This window comes from Diadema antillarum, unplaced genomic scaffold (assembly GCF_040938485.1).
Source record: "Diadema antillarum isolate AM-2024a unplaced genomic scaffold, OU_Dant_1.0 seq00001278_RagTag, whole genome shotgun sequence".
Taxonomy (NCBI): Eukaryota; Metazoa; Echinodermata; class Echinoidea; order Diadematoida; family Diadematidae; genus Diadema; species Diadema antillarum.
Genome location: NW_027272058.1, coordinates 500,984 through 520,981, shown reverse-complemented (window position 1 = coordinate 520,981; position 19,998 = coordinate 500,984). Strand labels below are relative to the sequence as shown.

Below are 19,998 nucleotides of genomic sequence, written 5' to 3'. Positions count from 1 at the left end.
ACAAATTGATTTTTGCTACAACACACATTTCCCATAGACACCTGCCCTAATATGGACTAGTCTGCCATTGCTAGGTCCTCATTAGTAGAAGGAACATATGAAGTGCTAATGTATTTTACTATTAAACCCACTCAGTGCCAAGATTTTGACATCTCCCCTGACTTTGTACACAACCCACCAGTTTCCCAAAGGAAATGTGTTAATTCTTCCTTTAGCTACGGACCATATGCAATATCTGACTTTTTACTCCTTGTACATATATAAGTAAGTATGATTCACTTAATACACACCATCACTAGTTTTCCCGTCAGTGGAAGAACAAATAAAAAAACATTATGAAACTTGTCAACAGAGAAGGGGGTTTTTCACTTGAGATGGTGTAGACATTTGCCACAGAAAGACTAACACCAATATATACAGTATCTACACGTGTACTACACCAACATAGCCATTCTACGGTAACATACTACTCAATACATCGTGAGTGGAAGTGAAGAGTGTTATGTTAAACATTAGTGTTGTGATTAACTCTGTGATTAACTCAAGAGCGAGCAAGGAAGAGTTCTGTATCTGGTTCAAAAGAATATTTCTACTTAAGATCATGCATTGCTGTGAGGAACAATCCACTCACCCCTCCCTAAACACACACAAACACACAAACATAAACACAAACACAAACACAAACACAAACATAGGCATACATATTTTGCATCTCCCTTCCTTTTTTTTTTTTAAGACTTTAAAATGGATATTCAATGTAGAAAATACAAACCACTGTCTACCTAGAATTGGACTGCTATCTTACAAACACAAAACTTTTTAAAGAGATCTTGAATTGAAATGACTTCTATTTTTTTTTTCACAACATAGAAAACTTCAAATAACCTTGAATTTTGCGTTGATCATTTGTATGCGAAGGTTTGTGTTCTTAAAAAAGGTCCTCCTTTTCAAAATGTAGCAGTAAAATGATATAAACATTTTCATCTTTATCTATATCCACTGATTTGGGAATTCTTTTTTCCCCCCACAATTTGTACATCAGTGCTGTTTGTTTGTTTGTTTGTTTTTTGAATAACTGGTCCATTAAACTTCACACAGCACAAAGCCACTGCCATACAGTACATGCAGAATAAATCTCATTTCCAAGTTCACTCTGTACTTTCATGTCACAAGACGCACACATTGTCACATGGAGAAATAAAATTGCCGCTAATAAAATCAAATCTACAACTACTACTGATGTACACGTACATTTGAGCTTGAAATATTTTCTAGAATGATGTAAATGTCAGTCTTTTCTGGCTTCACCCTACAATGCTACTTGATGTGCGAGACGCAAATAATAGTTAGATAAAATGCTGAGGGGATGACAAAGGGTAAATTTGACTTTTTAAAAAGCTGAGTTCTCTTCAACTATTAAAACCACAGTAGTTTCTATTCTCTTCTGTTTTGTGTTTTGAATTAATATAATCTTTTAATCATACGTGCAGTCCTCAAATTAAGAGGCTACCAAATTGATCAACAAATGCCTAGTAAATGGGTAGACAATCTCGCTTGGATTTCGACCATTCTCTAAATTGTAATTGGTAGTGATAAATTTCCACACTACCATCAAGACAAGTGCCATATATTTGATCTTTACAATTATTTTCATGCCAGGATATTTTCTTTTTTTCTCCTTATTTTTGGCTTCAAATTCAAAGACACAAGAACTCTCACACTATCATGACCTGAATAGAATTAAGAGATATTAGAGTTTCCTTCCCAACAATTTGAATCACGCCGCACAAAGACTGAAATTTGTACCATTCTTTCCACACATTGAAGGCTCACCAGAGTTTTAATAAGCAAGCACAAAACTATATCAGTTATGTAGCAATGGCCATTATAATGTAAGAATAGCTTGCAGCATATATTAAATAATGTGCAGATAATATTAAAGATATTGAAGTGTGAGAAACATTGATGAACATCCATGCATTGTACCATTTCGTTACTCCACGGAGGCATATTTTTAAGGTTTTTATACCACGGCTGCGGGAATAAAAAGCATGAGAAGAAGTTATAGACCTGTTAAGCCAAATCAAAAAGAGATAAAATATATATATACACACAAATGACACACATGTATGAAGAACAGGAAACAGAGATAAAAGGGGCGGAATATCTCGTGGGCGTCACCCGTGAGGCCCAACAAATATTCCATGTGCACAAGAAAAGCTGAAAGAAAGATTACACGGAGGAGTTTTGTTTGTTTTTGTTCACAGTTTCCCATTAGTTCGTCAAAGTTGTTTCTACAATGCATGGAAATGTCAGATCAATTTTCGGTGAAATAAAGTCACAAAAGCATTTAAAAAATGAAAGAGAAAACTACATATGTATGTACCAGGTAATCATATAATGAAAGAGCGATGATCACTATTAAGTATTCTGCTCATACATACAAGAGGCGTGAACATGTGTCTCAAACAAAATTGATTGATGGCTATGACTGCAATAATACAGATAAATAGATTGAAATACAGTTTGGGAATGCTAGGCAATTCTCATGACTACATGTCAAAAGAAATAATTTTATCATGACTCAACTATGAAATACACGTATCATACGCAATCAGTGTACATTGCTTAATGGATGACAGAATGCAAGTACATATGAGCTGCTCGGTAAATATTTAAATGTACATGAATGCACAAATAAATTTCAATGAACTTTACAACTTCTATGTTTTTCATGTTCTACTCCAAATTTGGTGGGGGGTTTTTCTGATCGTGCAAATTGCAAATGATTTCTTCAGCAGACAGATTTTAAACGATAATTGCACTACAGATGTGCATGTGAACATACATTTGTACATAAGCAAACAAGAATTCATATGACATTGTCAGTTGTTTTGGGGGAAAAGCTAGCAATATAAATTTTTATTACAAAGTGTGGTGCTGGGAGGGGGTGGGCTAGGTCTTGTATGTGTATGTGTATCAGTATTGAAGAGATGAGAAGAATATGGATGAATGGCATGGAACTCCAAAAGGGGGGAGGGGCTGGTAAAAAGTTTACAGAAACATATGAGGTAGGAATTATCACAAGTTATCAAATGGTTCATACACATGCACGGAAAGTACGTACACACTCCACGAGACAAATGGACTCGCACACACACTTATTGATGCCTGCTGCACTATTGCTTGGCATACACAAGAATGAACAAAGCGGAGGGACAGAATAAAATGAACACATGACAGGCATTCCGATAGGGGATCTTTACAACACAGAGCAGGGGAGATAAACACGCAAACATGCATAAACATGTTATTCATGGTAAACGGGAATGATACAAAGTGTTCTTTCTGTAACAGAACCAAAAAATATGTTCATAGTGAAGTAAATTAAGACGCGTCGCATACGAGGTTTGATGGAACAAGAATCTGTCCATGCCTTTGCACATTCCCCCTCGACCTCTTTCCTATCAACTTTATTGCATTCTATTCTTTATGACGTATTACATTTGCTGCTTTATTGATATATGCAGGTGGATCAGCATCTTTGTGTTGTAAAGACTTTATTCTAAAGTAAAATAAGCATACGAATTATAAATATGATGTTGTCATTACCATTGTAATAATAGCAATAATGAAATATCGGAACTAACTCCTCCTAAGCCTACAGAGATAATAACAATAAAGATAATATTCATAATTATCGTCATAACTGCACTATCTATACTCATGATTATACAATTACAAAAATGGTGGTCATCATGACTACACTGTACAATAAATATTTTAGAACTTTATCATTGTACGTAAAGAAATTTGTAAACATCCAATAGTCCAAGGATCTAGATATTACACAATGGTAGGATCAGCTCAGCCATTAACAGAAAATATGCAAAATGATATACAAAATAATATGCAAAACTACTTAGGAATAGATAATATACGGTCATTCTCTGCATTGAAATATTCCACTTTGATGTTAATCTTTTTCGAACTGCATCCCTCGCACTTTTGGCAACTCCCCTCTCTGGAAGTACTTGGCTAACTCCACTGAAACTATTCAATGATGCTGGAGTTTCCAAAGTCCTGGCTTAGAATGATGACAGCTACAAAAACTGGGAAGGTATACAGTGAGGGAATAGGATGACGTGCACTGTGATCATTAATGTTCTCATCATTATCATCATCCATATCATCTTCATCATCAGCATCATCACCATCATCACCATCATCACCATCATCACCATCATCGTCATCACCATTATCATCATCACCATCATCATCGCCATCATCACCATCATCATCACCATCATCATCATCACCATCATCATCATCATCATCAGGATCATCACTACCATCATCATCACAATCAAGCATGGGCCATGTTTCCATGGTAACCCATCTCTCACCTCATCCGTGGGTCTCCTCCGGAGGCAGCTGGGGTGGAAGTTGTTGAGGCGGAGGCACTGCACCCCACGCATGATGCTGGTGTGGTGGAAGGCACTGGTCACTTTCAGCAGCAAGAGGTCATCCTAGACATACCAGAAAGACAGAGAAAGTAAGGGAAAGAGATGTTTGTACAGCAGTATAATCTCATTATATGCATCGATACATTGTATGAATAAGAAGAATTATTTCTTGCAGAAAGGGTTTGTATTCACAGATGTGTCTTTCTTGCATCAAAATAAAAGTAGATAATACAGCTACAACAGTATGCACCCTTTAATAGCAAAAACAAAAAACAAACAAACTTCTTTGTTGAGGCAACTTGCCTTCCTCAACACTTTTTTAATTACTGATATCAACACAGAGAACTAAAGAGAAGTCTAGTAGCTTTTGAAACAACAGTTAAATACTTTTGCATTATTAATATCAATACAGATAACTAACAAAATGTCAGGTAGCTTTTGAAACAAAAGTTAAACACTTTTGAACTATCAATATCAACACAGAGAACTAAAGAAAAGTCAGGTAGTTTTTTAAACAAAAGTTAAACACTTTTGAATTATTAATATCAACACAGAGAACTAAAGAGATGTCAGGTGTTTATTAAACAAAAGCTTGTATGAAATAGGATTCCAGCAGATCTCCTCCATCTCCAAATCTAAATCATCCTTTCCTGAAGAAAGGGGGATGGCGGTAGTGGGATTCAATCATGAAAGAGGACATGGCAACTTACCACTGTCATATAGTGGAGCATCCTGCCGTCCACTCTCGCCTCCAGGAAGGTGTCCTTGTACTGGGGTAGGCCCACGTCATCCAGCCAGCGGGTCACCCAGTGGTAGTCCAGCTCTCCGGGCTTGTCCTCTTGCTCCGAGCCCACGGCCTGCAGTGCCAGCTGGAGCTTCTTGCGGTGCAGCGGGTTCTTCAGCCCCAAGTACTGGGGACGGAAGGAGAAGAGGAAGAAGGGGGTCAGAGGAATGCAGGTGCTAGTTTCACCTTCTCACCGGATACAAGTCACAACAATACATGACGGCAGGGAAGCAAACCTTTTAAAAAGCACTGCATTGTTCTGATGACTAAAAAGGCATGCTTTTTGGTGGGTTCTTCAGCCCCAAGTACTGGGGATGGAGGGAGAAGAGGAGGAGGGGGTCAGAGGAATGCAGGTGCTAGTTTCACCTTTTTACCGGCTAGTGATATGAGTCACAACTATATACATGACGGTAGGGAAGCAAACCTTTTAAAAAGCATTGCAGTGTTCTGACGACTAAAAAGGCATGCTTTTTGGTGGGTAAAAGACTATCAATCCAGCTTAATATCTGTTTGCACATACATTGTACAAATGTATATCTACATGTATGTATCTATCTTTAGCAAGATAAAAGTTATGTATTGCTCCCTTACCATTTCAGTCGATATACAGAATGTAAACAGAATGTAAACAGAATTGAGCCACACAGAAAACTTTTTCGTTTCCTCAGAGGTAATTTCAGGTAGTACATCAATCAAAATCAGATGCCTATTGACCACAATTTCAGGTAGCATGCACTGTATATATTCTTCAACTGAATGCTACATGCTGTATCAATGAAAGGCATTAGTGAGTTTTAGCTCTGCAACATGAACGTTAAGATAATGCTTTTTTTCTCCGGGTTTGACAATGGAAACGGCTGTCTCGGGCATGTACAGATAAACCATGATTGCTGCCTACAGTGTCATAACAGCATTCGCATTGCAGATCGAAAGCTCAGTATTTTAGCTGGAAACAGACTAGCTTGGCAAGTGACCAGAGTTTCCAATCATACACAAGAGCTGACTACACTTCACTACTAACTACTACATAATGTAACTACACACTGTACTGTGACTACATTTGTCAAGATGTCCATGGACAATGCAGGAAGCAGGAAATGGAGCCCTATCAATCTATTGGATGAACAAAGGTCAGTTACATGAATGAGACACTTGAGTATGTATAACAAACCACTTCATTCTGATATACAATAACTCATCATTAGCAAACCATTCTCTTCAGTGGCAGCATATAGACTGAAAGTTAATAGTCATGGTAAACTGTTCTACTCTGCTGAAACAAGTGCTCCGTGTGCCATACTACTTCCATTTCTATATGTGGGACTACACAAGAGTCATGGGGGATGGAATAATCCTCTCTAAATACGTCAAGCTACAACCAGTCAAACATAACATGTGCGTGGTAAACACGTTCCAATGAAGCAATCATGAACGATTTATCAGCAACACCTGTATTGTGATGAGATACATTGTATGCCCGGATTGTGTCAATCTTGACAATTACATCCATTTATCATGTGCATTAAAATCAGTAGACATGCAAGTTTGACTGAAGTAGGGTAGTACAAATCGGAAACCATGATTAGTGCAGGCCTGCTAGAACAGAATTGCCTGTCAGCGAATATAAGCACTGGAGCATACACTTGACAGTGACAGTCAAACCCCATTGAGGCTGTGTTTGTAGTGCTACGTTACGGGGATTATGAGCCAAGAGCAATCACACATGATCAAGATTTATATGTAAAGCTCGGGATCCAGGTGAGCAAACTTTGCACCAGGTTCCGGCAGTAGGAATCTGACAGTAAACTATTCGTTGTTCATTATGAGCTTTGCACAGATACGAACAGATACTCAGTGCGGAAGAGCGAACAAAAAGCACACATACCTACACTGTACCATAAACAACTGTCAGCCTTTAATTTCCCCTTGTCACCCAGTGGAAGTTGGACTTTAGCATGCCATGCAGCTTCAACAAGACTATAGAATAGGCCTCCGAAAGTAAATCACATGCTTTACTTTCCTTTCTCCAATCTCCCAAGATACATAACTGACCACTCCTGGAAGACTTTTTTAGAGTCATGCTATTTTATAAGACATGACCATCAATCAAGTGCAGCCAATGACAGAGATCTTCATTGTTACAGACTCTCCAACCCCAAGCACCTCTGGAGATTCTCCCGCCTGAAACCCCTAGCAAACGGGAGACCCAAGTTTATGTGTGCGAAGCGCGAAGTTCCTAGGGTTATAGATGCTCTCTGGTGTATATCTAAGGCTTATTTTTGCAACATACGATAGCAATAAGTAAGAAATCCTTTCCAACGGGAGACATCGAGCCAGGGCGGGAGAGATTAAATCTCAAACGGGAGAACGGGAGATTTTGCAAAAATGGGTTTTCGGCGGGAGATCTCCCGTCGAAAACTGGAGAGTTGGAGTCTCTGTTGTTCTATTATACACCCGGCCAGCCATCTGTGCAATACCAAAAGTGTTTGATGCAGAGTCAAAGAAGAAGACAACTTTTATTAACTCTGGCCTTTTAGGTTGTTGTGAAAAAAAAAATTATGAAGCAAGAACTCTCACCTTTTCTATGTCCAGGGGAGTGGCGGTCAGCAGCGTCCCACCGTTCTTGACCCACACCCTGCAGGCGGAGGCGTACTGTGACAGCCCCATATTTCGCAACCAGTCAGCGATCTGATCACCTTCCCACTTGGCAAAGGGTGCGTTCACATCCCTGGAAGCCGGTGAAAAGGAAGAAAACGGAAAGAAGGTATAAATGGGAAAGATTCAACAAAGTTGGATTCATTGATGATGCAGTATTGGAAGTGCATTCATCCATTTCAACAAATTGCCATCATGGACACATGAACATTGCAATCATTTAATTTGGAATGCCTGTGTGAGTTTGAGAGGGCAGTGGCAAAGACTTTAGATGAATTTGTGCCAAGTCTTGGAAAATTATTTCACCAGGTAACTAGTCAGAGTAAAATCTTCTTAAAACACAAAAAGGGGGACAAAAGGTCTGAGTGTATAATGGATACCATTGAGCTATGTTCATACACAGTACTGGTCATTTGATTTGATTGTGGACAAACGGGGGAAAAAGGAAAGGTGAGCAGAAAAGGAAAGATGAAGCAAAAATGCAAAAAGAAAAGATAAAACAGAATCCTCTCCGATGTAGAATAATGTACAAATCTTCTGACAAGCATTGTCAATCAGTGCTGATGCTATAATGTAGGTGGCAGTTATAGCACCTGGTCCAGTATTCATATGAACAGAGAGTGATAGATACATCTCAAGATACATATATACAAAGACAACAGATAGAGACATAAACAGACGGATAGACAGATGATAGATACATAGATATATAGATACATGGATAGATAGATATAGATAGATAAATAGATAGATAGATATGTAGACATATAGATATATGGATAGATAGATAGATATATAGATAGATATCGATAGATAGATAGATAGATAGATATACAGACAGATAGATAGATAGATAGATATATAGATATAGATAGATAGATAGATAGATATATAGATAGATATATAGATATAGATAGATAGATAGATAGATAGATATACAGATAGATAGATACATAGATATATAGATAGATAGATAAATATAGATAGATCTAGACAGATAGATAGATAGATATATAGATAGGTATAGATAGATAGATAGATAGATAGATAGATAGATAGATAGATAGATAGATAGATAGATAGACGAACAGATACAATTCATGGACAAATATATAGGATAGATAGATTGATAAACAGAAAATAAATGAATAAATAACTATTAAAATACATGAATAGACACAGCGATGTAGGTAGATAGGAACAGATACACGCAAAGAGAGCTTGACAGACAAATGGATATTAAAGATGAAACGATAGTCAATTACATGGAGATTGCAAAGTAATATATTGATGAGTGGGTACACTGTAGGATAGATAATTTTTGTGGCCATAATATCTTGTACTGATTTCCCCAAATCTCAGTGAACAATGCCTTGAAAGCATTAATCCAGCTCTAACCCCTGACAGCCAACTTTCGCAAGAGTTTGATTATTGCAAATTTCGCGAATCACTGTTATGCTGCAAATTTAACAACATGCAAAAACATTGTGAACAGACAGGTACATGTAGTAGTTCACTTCTGATAATCTTGATGTCAAATCGCCAAAAAAAAAAAAAAAAAAAAAAAAAAACATTTCGCTAAAATGTCTGTAACCTCATTTGTGAAAGTATCTTTACACAAAAGTAACAACTATCTTTTATAGAAGTGCATAGGCCTGGCTACTGGCAGAAGTGGTGTGAATATATGTATAATGCAAAATGTGTGCATACACCTTTAATAGTGTGTGTGGTGGCATATTAATACACTGTGCTACCCTTTCTGTGAGCCCCATTAAGAGTGTGTTGATAACGGTTCAACACATGGACATTCACCATGTACTATAATTGAGTGTATAATAAGCAGCACATTTTATAGCATTGATCAACTTTACCCATCCACCCCTCCCCAAAGTGCAAGTTGCATTGTGTACTATATGTTTATATCACATCTTAATGCATAATGTCATGCCCAAGGGCACTTTCCTAGGTCAGGAGGGGAAAAAGCAAAGTAAAACAAATAATGGTTATAGTGACCCTGACTGGTTGTTGTTGGTTTTTTTTTCATCTATCCAGGCAGTCTGATTATCAGCTAGTGTGGGATGTACAATTGACACCAAGTACGAATCCTTTAAGATTTTTTTGAACACTCCTTAATTTTGCAACAGTGGCAAATAAAATAGATCATTGATACAGTATTGACAGTGCTGAAAATAATAAAACTGATGATGATGCCAATATAATAATGATAATATCAATAACCATAATTGTTTTCATAAATGTATAATACAGTGTAATCAAGTGCTACCGCTAATATTGACCAAAACCATTGAATGAAAAACGTATGGTCAAACCTGACTGCTGCTGATATATCTATCTCACTTCTGTGCTGTCTGTAAGTTTAAAACCAAAAGAGTTGAAATAGAATGCTCAGTCAACCGCTTTTCAGCATCAACAATGCTGCATTCACACTACACAGTGGGGGCCGAGGATAAGATGGTGTACTCGTGCCCAAATTACTTCAGTACAGAAGAGGTAGAAAATAAATTATTTGAATTAATTTCACAACTGTAGTCTCTTTCATACACATGGCAAGGAATAGAACGTTTTAGTTGCTAATCCTTTTAATTGCTATTAAAATAGTTTTATCACATTGCACTTCAATTATACAACTTCCACTTCACTGCATCCCCTTTCTGACTCCACCCCCCCCCCCCCCAAAAAAAAAAAAAACTATAAACATGAAAAAATCAGTATCCAATTTGTAAAAGTGTCCCATCTACCGGTTTTAATAAGGTGATATTGTCTTTCAAAACTATGAATCGTAAATGTGTGTGTATTGCATGTTTACTGCAATCTATTTCACTATCAGCCCCTTCCGCCACTCCCATACCAACCCTCTCGCCCCTCGCCCCCCTCTCCCTTTTTCAACCCCCACTCTGCAAGACTTGGAATAAGGACTGATACATACGTTGAACCATTCTTCTTGAGGTCCCGGGACCAGGCGAGGCGCGGTCCCGCCGTGGCCCGCAGCCGGCTGTTCCTGGTGAACTCCACCTGCACCTCCTCGTCCTCCTCCTCCGGGTTCAGGGTGGCCGAGCCGCTCCTCTTCAACCTGGAGGGGTTACCATAGCAACGTAGTTGTGATTCACACTTCCAAAGTCATGACCCCTTTGGGTATCCTCAAAGTGATGAAAAATGAAATCAATATGCATAGTCCCTTGCCGCACGACTCAAAAGCGAAGAATACAATTCAAGGTTTTCAGAAACCTATCAGAAGGAAGTAGTTGTCATGGCAACAAAATGTCAAACTTCCTTTACTGGCTCCTTCACATCAACATTACAGAGTGACCATGAAACATAATGGACATATAATTTAGAGTGAACGACACTTCTTACTCATCGTTCCAACCTGAAGGCCTACAGGTTATCATACGGGCAATTTTAATACAATAGTATCATGCACGTAAAATCTAGGATAGATAGTAAAATCAAATGCAATGACTACATTTGTGGACTGACTAGCAGCAAGCAAATAATAAGGACAGTGACCATGAAGTCTTAATCCAATCATACACATATTTCTTGATTAATAAGAAAAGACAAATTCATATTTGGATGGTTCAACTCAATATAAAAGCAATAATAAATGATTATTTCACCCAACTTTCACAGAGAAATCCATCATCAAGAATTCTTTCAATCCAAATATGATATAAAGTCAAAAAATTAATATGAAACTCTTTGGGAGATCACATGACTACATAGGTCACAATGAGGAAGGTATCCACGGTAGACAGGACTTACTTTCCAATTAGCTTCTTGATTCCTCCTTTGCGGCGGCGGTAGTCAAGGGGCGGAGTTCCGGGCGGGGCCGGGTACCCGCCCCTCTCCAGGCTCTGGAAGGTGACGTTGCGGGGTCGCTGCACCCCAAGGCCATCCTCCCCTTCGGATTCTGTCATGGCTGTAGGAGTAGGAGAAAGAGGAAGAGGAGAAGGATGAGGAGGAGGAGGAGGAGGGGAACAGTGAGAATGTGCATAAGGGGTGTGGTCACAAATTCTGCATCACAAACTCTCACTGCTGTTATGCTTGGTGGAAACTGAGATGCAAGTCTCCAAAGTACTTCTTCATGCTACCACATAAAACTTGCTGCCTGGATGCAGCGTGGAATAGAGGGTGTGCACTGTAATATGACTCTTCAACGGATATGTCTCCAAAGGCATTTTGATACAGTGTTCATGTGTACAGAGCTACATACATCATAAGGAAGGTAAATGCTCCTCATCCAGTAAAGACACAATAGTACACTTCAGAGACATAAAAAAAAAACATTCTATGTATTTCTTTTGGATCTGAAGAGAAAATGTACGCTGCACAGACTTTCGTTCACTATAAATTGTTGTAAACTTGCCCTTGTTAATTCACAGTATTGCAGACACAATGAAGCTCTATGGCATAAACACTCCTTCCTTGACCACAAAACAATATTCAGGACCTGATATAAATGGCAATGCAGACTTCATAACAGAAACCTAGATTATTCACACCCTCCTGTGATTAATGGAGAAAGTAATAATCAAACTGCTGAGAATGAGAGCTTCAATGTAAAAAGAGGGTGAGGGGTTTGAGAGAGGAGCGATATAATGAGCTATTAAAGTCTTGCACAGCAGGTGTCATGTTCCTGCCCTCAGAACATCTGTTAACAATAAAATTCTGCTTTCATAGTGTTGCTGTACCATTTACAACAGTTAAGAAAGAACTGATTTATTTTCAACACACACACTGGTTTACACACACACACACACACACACACACTCACTCACTCTCTCTCTCCGTCTCTCTCCCTAGAATACTAGATTGAGGTTTTAAAAAGACATACATGTATTCAGGTCAAAAATAAATTGAACTTAAAGCAAGAGAACAGGAAGAAGAACAAGAACAAGATGAAGAAAACAGGTATAATCTTTCCAAATATCTGAAGGTTTCAAATGGCCATATACATCGTGTAGATTCAAAATAGACTCTTATCAAAATAATTATATACAACATAAAGAAAGTGGAAAAAATAGGAAAGGGAGAGAAAGAAAAAATGAAAAGGAGGAGGAAGAAATGAAGAGGAAGAAGGAGAGTGAAATCGGAGTCATCACAGACATAGAACTCCTACGACAAGCTGCTTTGTTTGATACAAACAATGGAGGACTTATATGAAAAGTACTTGAGGTCAAGGACTAGACATTGAAGATGGGAGTCTTATCTTATAGTGGGAAATTGCTACTGTGTGAGTGATGCGCACGAATGGATCTGTATTTTACCAATACAAAGTGTACGTACAACTATGTCTGTACATTCTTCATAAAATATTGGTAATTATCAATATGATTATTACGATAAAAAAATAGCTATATAATAGCAATACTATTCCTCCTAAAAATTATAATAATGAAGCTAAAAATGAAACTAACAATATACAGTGTAATCATATTTGAATGATGATAATTACTTCAATAATAACAGTAACATCATTGGTAATTGTAGGGAACATTCGAAATTCTTGACATTTTTGAACTAATAATAATCGTTATTTCAATATGGTAAAAACAATACAATTTCAGTAACTCCTGGTGAGAATTATACTACAAATCAGTACAATAACAATGATGACAATAATCAGAACGAATAATGATAATCAACCTGATATTAACTATACTACTATAAATCATGAAAATAACTATAATAGCAACTATAATGTCATTCATAATTATTGGAAAAATCTTGAAATAGAATTAAAAACATTCAAAATGGCATGTTTTTCTGCCAGTCATTTGCTGGAATGAGTGAGTCACTGGATTGGTTCATTCCTCAGGTTCCTGTTTTCTTCGCCTCATGAACTCATGCGGATAATTAAACTTTCTGGCAAAACAGAAAAATAATAGCATTTTTCGGTGCCAGGGTCATTAAACTGGCCTTCCATAAAATATATCACTTTGGAGGTATTATATGAAAAGTGTTGATTTGGCACTTACTGCCTCCTGCATCACACACCAAATGTCGGTGGGGGGGGGGGGGGGGGGGGGGGGGTGGGTATGGGAGCAAAATTTAGACCAACTTTTCTGACGATTTTCTAGCAAATTATCTCGCTCATTCTCACGTCTCTTCAATATGTAGCAAGACACATTTTGAGCTCTCAGAACTCTTGCCAAATGTATTGGCAACCTACTATTAAACTAAAGTAGATCTTTTTTTTTTTTAAAACAGAGTAGGGCCTACTGAGTGTGAGGATGCAAAAACTGCTCTGGAAGATGCTAGACTGCTTGAAGGAATACAATTCAAAGTCAATCCCCCAAATCAGCACTTGAGAACGATTTTTGCATGAATGTATACAGTAATGATTTTCATGAACTGAAGAGCATAATCATTCAAATATATACCCTAATCAACAAAAGTTAACCCCTTTATGCACCCAGGTACTGAGCTGTAACTTACACTAAAGATCTCTAATTCCTCGAAATGTGAGTTACCTCTTCACCAGCCTTCTCAGGTTTTTATAACAATTTGCCTCACTCCTACTGGAAGACCATGGTAAGACAAGAAAGAATCACTTGGATTAGGTTATCTCTTTCCACTGGCAATTCATTACCAGACATCTGTTCAATTCGGCCAAGAAAGCACTCCAGCCGATGTGCCAATCAGCGACCAGAGCACATTTGGGGTAAAACTATCGAGGTTCACCAAAGTTGGCCCTGTGCCAAAAACTTGATCACATTAATGTTTCCACTTCCACAGTACTTGCACATACATGTTTGTTTGTTTTAGTTTGTTTGCTGTTTACAATATCATATCCGATGGGTGAATACCGTGAGCATTAACCAAAAGTGAAATAAAAATTTGTCAGCGAGTGAGCAAGTTTCTCATCGCCGGTTGAAGTGGGAGATAATATTACAGAAAATATCACTTGCCACTTGTTGACACTATTAATGTACCCACATTTGTGAATGAGAATTCCTGGAAACACAAAGTTCTAAGAAGGGCCACTCAATTAGATTCATTCAGGGGACTCCAGAATGGTCACATTTACATTCACCACTGCCAGAAGTGAAATAAAAGTGAGATAAAATAACATTAACCAGAAGCGAAAAAAAGTTTGTGAGCGAGTGAGCAAGCTTCTCATCACCGGATGAAGTGGGAGATAATTTCACAGAAAATATCACTCGCCACTTGCTAACACTATAACTGCACCCTCATTTGTGAGTAAGATTTCCTGGAAACACAAAGTTCTAAGAAGGGCCACTCAATTAGATTCAGTCAGTGGACTCCAGAACGTTCACATACACCACTGCCTGCACTCTATCCTCTTCACTTTTTTTCCCCCACCTCCACATCCCTTCCAACCCCCAATCCCAACCCCAACTCCTCCTCCTCTCTCTCTCATCAAATGGGAGATTACATCATTTTCATCACAGTCTCTGGAATCTCATCCAGACATCCAGCGGATGACGCCGTGACACAGATGTTCTAAACGCTCGCAATTAACGCTCGCCAACTGCAGCACTGCGGTCTAATTAGTCATATCATCGCCCTCCCACCGGTGGAAGCGATTCCGAGCAGACACAGAGATCGGTCTGGGTGATGCGGTAGCCATGGCGACCGCAAAGGGAGGCTGTCAGTCACGATGCAGACACATCATTCTCTTAATGCGGAGGAGGCTCAGCTTTCTTACAGCACACAAAGATCAGTGAGGTGATTAGATAATCCGAGGGATTTTCCAGGCAGCCACACAATACCAGAAATAATTTGCCTCGTGTGGTTGAGTCATCTCCGGCAATTCACAGCCGGTACGCTTGGCTAGATGCAACACAAACAACCACACGGCCTTTTACAGATCTCGCTGTTTAATAGTTGGCATTCATTGTTAAGTGCCTCCACTTAACAATCTCATTATCAGACAAAAGAAGGGCAATTAGCCGTTAAAATGCATTTGACTGTAAAGGAAGGTCACATGATGTGTTTATGAGTGTGATGGGGAATAAATCTATTTAGAGAATCATGCCATGTAATTTTTTTTTCAACACTCGTTGCACATACTATGTACACAGACTGCACAATGTCCTGCACAGTGTGTACACGTAATATACACTGATTGTACATGTATGTCATGCAATTGAATTTAGATTTCAAATCTCTACATTCTATCCAGACAGGAGCCTAAAGTGGCGCTTGCATGATTGCTCGCGACTGCATTTTCTGCCATAAACACAAAAGAAAGGGCACTCATTTTCACTTTACTAGCACAAAAAAATTGTCTTCATTTCCAATACACTGTCTTCCTAATACTAACTAGCATTCTCTCACCAACTATAATACACAGAAAGTACTTCCATGTGTTTACTGCCATCCTTAATTCAGATGTACCGGTGACTGCCAGCTTTAATACCTGATTTATTGTTTCTGTTAGGGTATTATGAAATTTCTATATCATCATTACGTTGCCATAAACTTAAACTGATATGAACATAAAATGCAGAGACATAGTTTTAGCACTGTACCTGTGCTTTCCCATAGAGTTAGTGCATGTAGCTTTCATACTACATCACATAACTTTGTTGTGTGGTCCCATACATCATGTATGGTGTTGGGTTCAATAGATGCTGGCATGGCCTAGGCATACTATAAACCAGAAATTTTCATGTACAGGAAACCTTCCTGAAATTTACAGGGAGCTACGATTGGTGAGAGTAAAATTCATGCAGACATTTTTGTCTACACAATCCAGTTCATGTACAAGTTACTGTAAAAGGGCAATTCCACGGTAACTCGCATTACAAATAATGGGTACATTTTTGGGATAATGTGCCAATATCTTTGTAATTGGTAGGATCTACACGTTACTTTTTTCATCATGGGTTAAGTAGACATACACCAACTAAATGAATCCAAAAAGAAAAATAAAGGACAAACATGTTGGGATTCTTGAATCATTTAATTTCGGTAACTCGCGTTACACAAAAAGGACATGGTCAATTCTATGAAGACCTCTTTTTGGAAAGTCTCCTCATACTAGACAATCTTGATAAAAGTTTTCCTACCTTGAATTGATAGTGGGTTAGGACTCATAAATTAACAATATCAAAGTTGAGTAACAATGACCTGGAAAAATGTAGGGAGCCTTTATGTCGGTAACTCGCGTTACGGTAACTCGCGTTACATTATGTCCACTAACACAGGGTGACACAAATTGATGACATACAATTGTTCTGATGGCACTGAATCTTGTGTTGAATAATCTGAGAGATGCTTATTTGTGTAGATAGTAAAACGAATAAATGTTAAACAAATATTTTACTAATAAACCCAATAGAAGAGTGTGTTTAAGACTAATAAGAGCTTCACTCCTCATAGAGACCTTGAATATGTTTGAATATATACTAGATGATATAGGTGTATTATTACATTGTAAGTTTCAGAGTGTAAAGATGAAAAATGTTGAAAGTCTTTTTAAAACAAAACATAAAAGTATCAAACCCTATATACAAGTTTACGAAGCAGCTTACAATCTTTCAAAAATTCAAATCCTATCTTTGTGAGGAGTGAAAACTAGTACATTTCTTTGCAACTGATTGACAAAAAGACCAGTTCGTAATTCCACTTTGTGCATGAACAAAAAAAGATCATTTGTACGAACAGACATTTTGGTTTGTAAATTCACTGACATTAAGCATCTGTGATGCGATGATTATTCATGCGATCCTTATCTAAATGATGCTTGCCAGCACATCCACCTGACAGCAAGAATGGTATTTTGCAATATAAACAGAAATAAGCTGTTACTGCATTCAATACAAAAATAATGAAATGGATGCCTGCTAAATTATAAATTGATGGGAGTATTCTGATCCCCTGATCTAAATGCAAGTTCATTCTTTTTTTGAACAGAAGTTCCATAAATTGTTATGTCATGCAAGCTTTATGCATTATGCTGCTTTGAAAACAAGTGAAGTGCCGAACCAACTGAGAGAAAAGAAAGGTCATTTGTACCAATGTGTACATGAGCTACAGTGTATAACATACGAACTGGCTTATTACCCTACATCGACGTAAATAAGCACTGAATTGATCAGTGTTTTAGTAGTAGCCATGATAAAAAAGTCATGGGCGTACATACTCAAGCAGTATTCAAACTTACGACCTCCTGATCATGGGACAGGTGTCATCTCCACTAGACCACCGAGCTTTCGCCCGACAGCAAGTGCTGGTTCTAATCCTTATAACATGCAGTGGGTACTGCGTAATTATTCAAATTCATGAAATTCTTCCGTTGAGATATTTTCATTGCAACTGATTGACAAATTGCCCTACATCAACGTTAATAAGCTCACTGAATTGATCAGTGTTTTATTAGTAGCCATGATAAAAAATCATGGGCATACATACTTGAGCAGGATTCGAACCCACAACCTCCTGATCTCCGGACAGGTGTCATCTTCAGTAGACCACTGAACAAGGATTAGAACCAACACTTGCTGTGCTTTATAGCATTCTGTAATAAAAATTCTGTAATACTGATGCAGGAAATTCAAAAGATAAATCTAATGGTCTCATTCACTGCTGGATACATGTACAGTACGCACTGAAAGCCAGGCTAGACTCTTCAATGTGGCATGTGATCAGTGGCCTTGATGCTAATCACAGTTTATTAGGCTGCCCTCCTTTGTTTCAGTCCAGCATAGTGGGTATAGCATTGCATTTGATTGTTTTCACCACAATCTAGCTCAATTAAGTGCTAAAATTTGCTTATGTTGGGGGAAACTTGTGTTTATAGTTGGTAACTCGCGTTACATGCCGGTAACTCGCGTTACATGGTAACTCGCGTTACACTTTTCATTGACATTTTTTAATGTGATAACAGTGTTTATTCAAGTCAACATCCTGTGTACAGTATCAGGGTGTGATGAATTTAGAAAATTATGATTCCCAACAAATTACCTCCATTGCTTCCTTCAGAATGAAAAATATTTCTTGTTTCGGTAACTCGCGTTACTTGGCTCAAGGGCTGAACTTTCATGTGGTGATTAGAATTTTTTGAAGGTGGCATAAAAATTTCCTCATGGGAGACTGAAGTAGAACCAATTTGCTTCTTTAAAATAAATTAATTGAAGTGCTAGCAGAATTTTTCTATTAAAAAAAAAATTATATCAAGTTAAACATGCATTTTAGCAATTTGGATGACTGAAAAATTGTCTTCAACATTTGTAGCTGTTTCTCGGGAAATATTTGACCGATTGATATAATTCTTTGAGTTTCTTTAACTTCAATATATGGGTAATACATAATGAGTAATTCTTTTGCAATATGAGAAAGTTGAAATTTTAGTGCCATGTCCACATTCCCATGGAATTGCCCAAAACAAGAAATTTTCATGCACATGAAATTGTAATGAATTTTGTGAGGAGCCACGATTCTCAAAGGTAAAAAAAAACTTTGTCTACACAATGCAAAAGTCAGTGAAAAAATGACAATTCACACAAGTCTCGTGCCACAAAAATAGCCATCAGCTCCAATTTATGAAAGATTAACGCTGGGAATGTTTCTGGTTTTACAGCATAACCTTAAACTGCTCAGTTTCGTAAATCCTGAATGGTGTCAGGTTACATAACCCTTCCATTGTACATAACTTTTTTACAATGATCATGATCAGTCCCATACACCTTGTATGGTGTTGGGTTAAAAGTATATACTGCCATTGTACAGGTCAATAGGTGTGCAAGTTGATGAACCAAATCATGTCAATTTTGGATGATTTCATCAGACATCATCACCTGTTGTCAAACTCATATAATGCAAATTTATGTAGAATGTATCAATTGTAGAAATTGGAGTCAAAAGGAGCCTGAGCTTTTGATCCTCACAGAATCCTTATCGCGGGCAAAATGACAAACACAGAAATTAAAAATACACATAGCAATAGAAATCATGTAATGTCGCATCTTCTGTATTCCAGGTTCTAGGCCAGAATAAAATTATGTGTTGAGGCAATGAAAGATGATATAATATGATACGATATGGATTAGTATTTTCAATGTATCATTTTGCGTATAGTGTAATACACAAAATGTAAAATAT

The 19,998-nt window shown here is 37.8% G+C and overlaps 1 protein-coding gene across 1 annotated transcript in view; it reads right to left on the bottom strand.

Moving 5' to 3' along the window:
• The window catches only part of LOC139745584 (liprin-beta-1-like), a 90,427-nt gene that overhangs the window by 8,660 nt on the left and 61,769 nt on the right, over nt 1-19,998 (bottom strand). Inside the window, exons 15-20 of the mRNA XM_071655977.1 lie at nt 11,689-11,845; nt 10,853-10,996; nt 7,828-7,978; nt 5,177-5,377; nt 4,407-4,529; nt 1,987-2,034 (exon numbers count right to left, since the gene is read on the bottom strand). Of these exons, the coding sequence (XP_071512078.1) occupies nt 1,987-2,034; nt 4,407-4,529; nt 5,177-5,377; nt 7,828-7,978; nt 10,853-10,996; nt 11,689-11,845 (824 nt within the window). The remainder of the gene's footprint in view (nt 1-1,986; nt 2,035-4,406; nt 4,530-5,176; nt 5,378-7,827; nt 7,979-10,852; nt 10,997-11,688; nt 11,846-19,998) is intronic.